The 8,687-nt window shown below is 40.5% G+C and overlaps 2 protein-coding genes across 2 annotated transcripts in view; one reads left to right on the top strand and one right to left on the bottom strand.

The window, feature by feature from the left end:
- Positions 1-2,571: 2,571 nt before the first annotated feature.
- creb1b (cAMP responsive element binding protein 1b) overlaps positions 2,572-8,687 on the top strand; it is a 38,494-nt gene continuing 32,378 nt past the window's right edge. Inside the window, exon 1 of the mRNA XM_085765229.1 lies at positions 2,572-2,719. The gene's annotated coding sequence lies outside the window, so the exon portion shown is untranslated. The remainder of the gene's footprint in view (positions 2,720-8,687) is intronic.
- The window catches only part of LOC146965316 (putative C-type lectin domain family 20 member A), a 6,057-nt gene continuing 3,492 nt past the window's right edge, over positions 6,123-8,687 (bottom strand). Inside the window, exons 3-5 of the mRNA XM_085764325.1 lie at positions 7,507-7,851; positions 6,966-7,063; positions 6,123-6,275 (exon numbers count right to left, since the gene is read on the bottom strand). Of these exons, the coding sequence (XP_085620451.1) occupies positions 6,123-6,275; positions 6,966-7,063; positions 7,507-7,851 (596 nt within the window). The remainder of the gene's footprint in view (positions 6,276-6,965; positions 7,064-7,506; positions 7,852-8,687) is intronic.

Below are 8,687 nucleotides of genomic sequence, written 5' to 3'. Positions count from 1 at the left end.
ATGTTGAACTATCCCTTTAAGCTTTGCTCAAATTTAAAGCAGTACTAAAGAACTTTCAGTTTTGGTTGAGTTTGGCGGCGCCTGTGGACCAAAGCGGTAGTGTTTTGCCGGAAGGAAGACTCCATTTCCCATGAACACTAGCGTGAAGCCCTGTAAATATCCTGCATAAAAATTAACAGAAGACATCAAAGCTAAGTTTCTGTTTCCAGTGGATCATTTCAAAGTGAAAACACAAACATAATCCATTGCTAAAGTGCCGTTTTGCCTGTTCCCTCCTTGTTGTGACTCGCAAAAGTGAAAGTGAAAGTAAAGTGAGAGCCGGGTTCCTACCATGCTCCTCAAAGCTGCTTAGTGCCAGAGAAAGAGATACAGACCCCCTCAGACCACGACAGAGGTGTCATTCAACTTGTTGTAAGTCGATGTATCATCACAAAAGTTATGAAAATATTTTATGAAGGTTGAAAAGTTACTTAGTGCTGGTTTAAATGGATAATTTACATAAACCCCCCATATAGTCGTCGTAGGAAATGAGCCACAGAGACTAAAACTGCTTTTACTTTACCAGGCTTGGGCATTTTAACATTAAATTCTCCGCTGATCAACTCCATTTTGGAGCCAGCCTCAAGTGGACATAAGAAGAACTGCAGTTTAAAAGCTCCTTATTTTTTGGTTGCTATAAGGGGTGTACGTTTTTGTGTTCTTCTCCACAGTTTGAGCTGTTATTGCTCTTGAAATGACTCACTCGCTTCTTGGATGTGAATCCTTTCTCATATGTAATTGTTACCATTTTCCAGGGAACACTTCATTCTGTCTCAGTTTTGAGTCTGGAAAAGGAACACTGAGCTTCTCAAATTGTCACTAGCCCATGCTTTTCCTATATTTTTTTGTGGTTATTGTAACACTTAAACAACAAATATCTCAGGAACATAAGTACAAAAAAGAAAAAATAACTGACGTGACATTTATTCAACTTTCTGTAGCCTTATTCACCTGTCCACATAGTCTTTATCCTGAAGTAGTTTGTTGACTGTGTCTCCACAGTCTCGCGGTTCACCAGGCAAACTGGTAGTGGTGACCTCACATTTGTTGTCATAAAGAGACTGTATAAGGCAGTTGTGTTTTTAAGAGGAAGCAAACAGGCCGTCTGTGGCCCTGAATGCAAAACTGCTTCCACCACTTGGCTTCATAATTACCTGTCCAGCATGACTCATTAGTTTACTCCATTATCCAGCAATGAAGAGAGCAACAGTAGCCTAGTTTATTGTTAGGGCAGCAGGGCGTGCAATAGATCAGAGTGGCCGTGCATTTAATGAACGCAACCCACTGGAGCACAAAATATGGCATGTTGTGTTTTTACACTGAAATTATTTTTATTTTTTCCAGATTTCAAACAGTAGTTTAAACTTCAAAAAAACGTGCTGCGTGCAGGATGAGCTGTACTTTGTGAATGCAGACATCTAACATCTAACAAATTTCCAGCTTGTGCTCCAAGTATATAACAAGACAAGTTAAACAGACTCCTAGGAGTGTAAAAAGAGTCAATTAGTCTATAATGTTTTTTTACATTTATAAATACAGTAATTATTGATTTCCTTTCAAGCTGCTTTCACCAGAATGTCTGGGAGCAGTTTCTTTTGTCTGTCAGGGGAAGATTAAAGGCAAAACCTGTTTATTTTTTGTCACAGACTGCTTTACTATTAGGCTTTTATAATGCTATTAGATGATACCGTACGGCTTCTGTCGTCTCGTTGGGTTTGTTGTGCTCTGTTTGCTTGCAGACAAAACACAATGAAAAATTGATCACAAAAATTTTTGAAGACGAGACGACATGAGGCTTTTGATCAGTCAGTTTTCCCTCTTTGTTTTCTCCTCAGGTTTTGTTTGTCAGGTTAAATTGAACGCCTATCAGAGCTTTTAAAGGACAACCACCAACTAACTAGGACCAGTTGAATGATTTTGGTGCTGTTCTGAGCGAATGAGATGCCGTGATTCAAAGCGATGGCTCCTTTTCGTATGCAAAAATATCCCAGTTTGTAAATTGCCTCCCAGTTTTCTCTGAACCATGTGATTTGTTTGAGAGAAGATGAAAGAACCAGTGCAGAAAAGAATGACAGACAGATTCAAATTAAGGGGAGTTACTGTAAGAGCATGCACTTCAACCGGGGATGTGGTGGCAGCAAACGGACCTGCTGTGAGGAATCAACATACTGTATATGGCATCGTTTCAAAAGGCCAGAGGAGCAAAATCAAATCATGTGAGGGGGAAAACACGGTCTGCGACACATTGAAACGTGCCGATACAAGTGTCGTGAAGGAATCAAAGTGCTATTTTTCGGACCCTTTGTGAATATGAAGCATATCACAGATAGACTGTAACACCTTCTCTTTGACCATTTCCCATGGCAGGTTTTTTAAATTACCCCCCGGACATCCCGCCGTCTCCAAAGCTTTTCAAAGAGCTTTTAGTTTGGCATTTGATTCCCCAGCTCTCCTTTTCTTCAGACGTGTCTGAGCTGCTTCTTTTTTCCCCCCTTTCTTCTCTCTCATGCAGAGGCACCTTGGCCACTGAAAGGGAGCGTTGGAGGAGTCCACATTTATTCAATGTGAGAGGAGAGGAGAGGAGAGAGCAAGGAGAAAGAGGAGGAGAAATGAAATAGAGGAGGAGAGCAGACAAAGGAGACAGGCAGGAAAGGAAAATGAGAGGATACAATTTGGAAAGGTAAGGAGAGGAAAGGGAACCAGGAGAAAAAGCAGAGACGGGACTAGGAGAGAGGAGCTGAGGAAATTAAAAGAAAAGGAGAGGATATAAAAGGGAAGGGAGAAGAGATAAAGGAGGAAAGGAAACAAGGAGAAAAGACAAGAGAGAATACAAGAACAGAGGAACATGATAAAAGATAGGAGACAAGGAAAAAGGGGGAGAGGGAAGAAGAAGGGAGGAAAACAAGAGGACAAATGGGAAAGGAGGAGAGGAAAGGAAACAAGGAGAGAGATGGAAGGGAGGATAGATGAAAAGGGGAGACAAATTAGACAAGGACATGGTGGAAGAGGAGACAGAAGAGGAAGAAAGTAAATAAAAAAGCACAGGAAACAAGGAGAAAAGAGGAGCGAACAGAAGGAAGGAAAACAAGGGGGATTAAAGAGAGGAAACAAGGAGAAAGGAGTTAAGGGTAGAATAGGGGAGGGGTGAGGAAAATAAGGGGAAATACATGGGAAAGGAGGAGGAGAAAGGGGAAGGGAGGAAAAGAAACAAGGAGAAAAGAGGGAGAGAGGAGAGAAAGTGGAGAGGAGGGGGAAAATAGACAAGGAAATGACAGGAGAAGAGAGGAAGCAAGAGTAAAGGAGAGGATTTAAAGAAGGAGAGGAGAGGGAACGAGGTGAGGAAATAAAAGAGGGAAGAGGGGGAGATGAATGGATGCAAGGAGAAGGAGAAGGAGAAAAAGGAGGAGAGTAGACAAGAAGGAAAAATGAGAGGAGAGGAAATAGGGAACAGACACATGAAAAGATAAGAGGGGAGAGGAGAAGAGAGCAAAGGGAAGGAGAGGAGAAGAAGAAAAGAGAGGACAGACGGAGAATGAGAAGCCAGTCGTCCTTTACCCAGGGGGGGAGGCACAGCGGGGGGCGAGAGGGGGGTGAACGGGGGAGGTAGGCTCTCATCCCTCTCTCCTCCAACTGAGCCTCCTTTCTCAAGGTCAATCACTTACACACACATACACACACATGTGCATACACACACACACACACAGGCAGGCAGGTTGGCAGGCATGGTGCGCACACACACACACACACATTTAGTCGAGCTCAAGTAGAAAAGACGCCTTCTGCCTGCTTTTCTCCCTGACTCTCTGTACCAACCAGCCAAGTCTCAGTCAACCATCTGGAGATAAAAACACCATTCTTCCCACACAGACACACACACACGCACACACAGACACGCACACACAAAAAACGAGAAAGAATCAATAGAGGCATTTGGTCTATTATCATAAACACACAGTGTGTGAGTTTGTGTGTGTGTGTGCATGCATGCATGTGGAATCAGTTGTATTTCTACATGGAGAACACACTTCCCTCTCCCTCTTTAAAATATTCCTCTTTTGGTCATAAATTTACTGCCTCTCCGTCCCAGTGAGTCTTTGTCTTTATCTAAAAATCTACTAAAGTCACATGACCGAAAATGAAACGCTCATAGATTCTGAACCACGTTGATCAAACACACACACGGACTAGATCTTTGCCAGAAAGGTAACCTTTCACAGTTTCTTGTGCGAGTGTCGGAAACACTCCAAGTGTTTGTGAAACTGAGCAGCGGGGGTTTGAATTCAGTCAAAATTGAAAAATGTGTTGTGAGATATTCTCTTGGCAGTGAAACACACCTGTTTGCTGTATTCATACCCCGATTTTGTTTTTTAAAGCAAGATCCATACATGCTGTACTATATATGGATTATGGGTTCTGTTTAAAGAGACATATTATGCCCCTTTTCCACAAATTTAAATAGTTCCCAGGAGTCTTAAAGACATGTCTGCGACATGCTTCGGTCAAAATACCCCAAAGATCAAACATCACAGCTCTTTTCATCCACTTAAAAAGGCCCTGTTCAGAACAGCTGGTTTTAGTGTCTGTCCCTTTAAATGCAAATGAGCCATTGCTCGCCCCGCCCCCTCTACTGGTACCATACTCACAGGTAGGGTTGCTATTATGCAAATTCAAAAACTGATGACATCATTGAATGACAACTGAGGGAACAGAGCTCGTAAAACCACATGGATTTTAACCGCGGGATCCTGAAAATTACAAAAAAATGTTTTGTCAATTCTCACATTTTTGGGGCCAGAAGGCAAGACAAACACGATCCTTCAAAAAGTGATATTTCCATAATATGTCCCCTTTAAAGATTCAATGCTGCACATCCATAAAGCTGGTGAACATTTGAAGAAGAGTTATGATCTCTACTATGGACTGAACTCTAGAAACATTAGATCCTACATTACCCAAGATGCAGCTGGATATTGTCTTCAGTCACATCTTTCCAAAGCTCCTTTTAGAGCCACGAAAGGTTTTACTACAGGGCCAAACGCGTCCCTTGACACTCAGACCCTTGTGAAAATTTACATATTTTGGGACTCGCATGTGGGCAGGGCTAAACGGCTCGATAGCGCTCCCTGGAAATTTCAAAAAGCCCTCTGCATGAAAATCTTACCTCAGCTGAAACCATCTCTGTGACAAAGTTCATGTTTTTGATCTCTGCTGTCTGACTAATCTTTTTGTTTTTCTTCTTTTTTTTTGACATTGTAATATGGAAAATATTTGAAATTACCGTAATATATTTACATATGTTCCATCCGGATAATTCTGCTAAGATATCTGCAAACAGGCCAACATCAACATACTGTATAGTAGTAGGTCTGTTTGGGAAACATTCACCAAAAAAAAGTAAATGATCCCTTGTGATGTGGCTTGTTCTAAACTCTGTGATTATATCCATAATATCCATTTTTATCTGCATATTTCAGTACTTCAGTGCTCACTGTTCATGAAAATACACTGAAGGAAACTCCAAACAAAGATGCAATATATCCAATGTTATTATACCAGTGTCAATACAGAAGTAAAACTTTATTTAGAAATGTTAAAGTTACTTTGAGAACATTAAACTGACACAATAACTACAACAAGATTATATTTACCATAATAAAAATAATTGGCTAGACAAAACATCATAATAAAAGAACTCCCTTAGTATTATATGACATTTAAGTTATATGTGAATAATATCATCTACTGATAACAAAGAAAGAAAGACATTAATGAGAAATAACTGCAGTAACAAACTAAACAGCACAGAGGAAAATTTACAAACACGACTAAAATGTAGATAATCATAAACCAAAAATGATCAATATAACTTTAACATGACTGATACATGATGTACGGTGGTACGGAGGTGACGGTAAATGGCCATGATGAACTCTTTAGCAACAAGGAAAACTAAGGTAGCATATATACAGTCGTTTAGGCAGCGGTAAAATTGTCCACCGGTGAATGGTCCGCGGTGATAAAAAGGTTGGGAACCCCTGGTTTAGATAACTTTTTTTACACGCAGACACTGTTTGTACCACAGGTTACTGTGTGACATTGCTGTGAATTTCTTCGTCCGACTCGTCTGTCATCTGTTCATCTATCGGTTCCTTGACGAAGACTCTTCCATCAGGATACTTATTCCACTTCAATCTGAAATTCTGAGGCCCAATCGCATCTCCCAGCTGCTGCCTGATCTGAGCAACAGAGGACAAAATTATCAAAATAAATTTTTTTATTACAAAATTATCAAATTAAAAGAAAATGTTTAATATTTACCCATCCATCCAATGCAGAAGTGTGTCCCAATTTCAAGATGCATACTAACTGTATTCATTAGCACTATATATTGAATATGTTCATAATGTCATTGTCTATTGAAATTAATTTACACTGCTGTAGAAGTTTCTTCAAAGACAACCAGCACCAGCACCAGTTGTTTTCTGGCATGGTTAAAAAGTTCTGCAAAGGTTCTGTTAACAGATTTCCCCCCAAGCTGTCAGAGCCCTCAATAAGATCATTAAAACTTAACTGTTGCATACACATCTCACACACAGACACACACACGTCTGACACTTCTTTTATCGAACTGAGTACCTGCACTTTGCAACAATTGCACCTTGATAAACTACCTCTCATTGCTCTTAGTTTAACCAAGCCATGTCTTGTCTTTGTATTGTTTGAATGAAGTGTCACTTTGCAGCACAGCTATACTTTTAAATCCCCTTTTAATTCTTTGAAATGCACCTTGAGTCTGCACGAAACAACATTTTGTTTCATTACCTGCAAGACTTGTAGTTGAAATGACAATAAATCTGAGCCTGAGTTGTTCTACCTCTATCAAATTTGTCTTGACATTGTGCCATGCTCTTGTTACTGGGACTCACTTGTTGTAAGAGGTCCTCTTCCACTGCAGGGTTGTTCTGCTCCATCACTGAGTCTTGTGCTCTGATCCTCAATTTAATGATCCTCACCTTAACGGGACCTGATGGTGAGAAAAGCTTCATCATATCCATTATGACAGGCCAATGCACAGTAGGACGTTAAGTATTCAGTTACCTCCTATTTCAGAATATTTCTATAGGGAAAATAAACATTGCTAATGTGATATTCAAATTTCAGGGTGCTTTCACACATACTGCTGCAGGGGTGCACACGGGTGCACATCAGAAGCAGAAATTATAAATTGTTTAATTTTTCACACGTTGTTTTTTTCACTCAGGTCCAAACGGCCACTACTGGCAGAGCGGCATGTTTTCATGACGACTGACCGTAAAGAGACGCTCGGTAGGCTACGATATGTTTACACAAGTCAGTTGTTGTGTTCACAGTGACCCTGGACCTAAACACCTGTGTGAAAGAACCCTAAGTCCAAGTCAGATTATGAGCTTTCACCAGAACAGAGTGGTGGAGAATCTTAATGCTCACCGTTACAGATGAATGGATGAACTTCATCACATGACTTTCGTCCCCATTTACCAGATTCACTCTTCAACACAGCAACACACATGTTTGTCCCTGGTTCAGTATAAACCGGTTCACTCGGTCTCCAGTATCTAAACGAGGAGTAAATCCCGTCAGACCACGTCCATGGTTCTCTGAAGAGACCCACCCACACCTTCCTGTCTTCTGCTACTTTCTGAATGATCTGGCTCTCAGCCTCATTCCTCACACTGGCCAGGTCTGTGTGGTATTTCCTGCAGTAATCCCGAGCACTGTTCCACGTCATAGCTGTTGTATGGACAACATACTGTTTTTCACCAACTTTTTTCCCTTAATAAAAAGAAAGAAAGAGATAAATCCCACTTATTGTCATGTTTTGAGAGAGAGGAGATTATGTCTGTTACTGTAGTTACCACATTGGATACGTATCATGCAATAAGATTTTTTGTAATCCTGAATAACTCTTGCTTTTTCGGTCTTGCTCGTACAAGTGATCTGGGACAGATCCAGTAAATGTAAGTAAACTTAAAGCTGTAGTGTGTAACTTTTACTTTTACTTTAGTTATTTATATCCAGTTTTTTACTATCTGACAAAAATGTTGACCAGAAACTCAACAGATGTTTACTCCCTCGTCATCAAAGAGGATGACATCAGACTCTGGAGAGGAACTGCTGTATGTACATACATTGTCACGGAAACCTGGCTGAACCAGAGTACCAAAGATATTCAATAAATGGAAAGATACTCCATGACAGGCTGCTCCAATGATAGAAATGGTGACACTTCCTGTCTCTCTAAATGGGCGTAGCCAGCCGTCACCACCTCGTCTGTGATCGTGTGTGTGGATTTATACAATTTGTACGTAGATGAAAGTGAGATATTTATATTTTCTTATGATAACATTAAATATTTACACTACTAACAGTCATATTTAGCATGACAAAAATAATTTAAATCATTTTCACGGGAGTTCACGGCCGTTTGTTTGACGTTGCCTAGGAGATCTGTGCCAAATCTCGCGAGAGTGTGTCGTAGAGACAGAGACAGGTCTGGAACAAAGTTCATTTTCTCCTGATGTGTCCGTCTGAAAATTGCCATTTTTGTGTCAAAATGTTCAGAAGAGATGTGGCTTTTGAAAAATTAGTCCAAAATTTACTTCAGTGAC

The sequence above is a fragment of the Trachurus japonicus genome, chromosome 21, assembly GCF_045865225.1.
Source record: "Trachurus japonicus isolate A0001 chromosome 21, Traja_1.0".
Taxonomy (NCBI): domain Eukaryota; kingdom Metazoa; phylum Chordata; class Actinopteri; order Carangiformes; family Carangidae; genus Trachurus; species Trachurus japonicus.
Note: the sequence above shows the minus strand (reverse complement) of the source record. Positions and strands in the feature narration are given on the sequence as shown.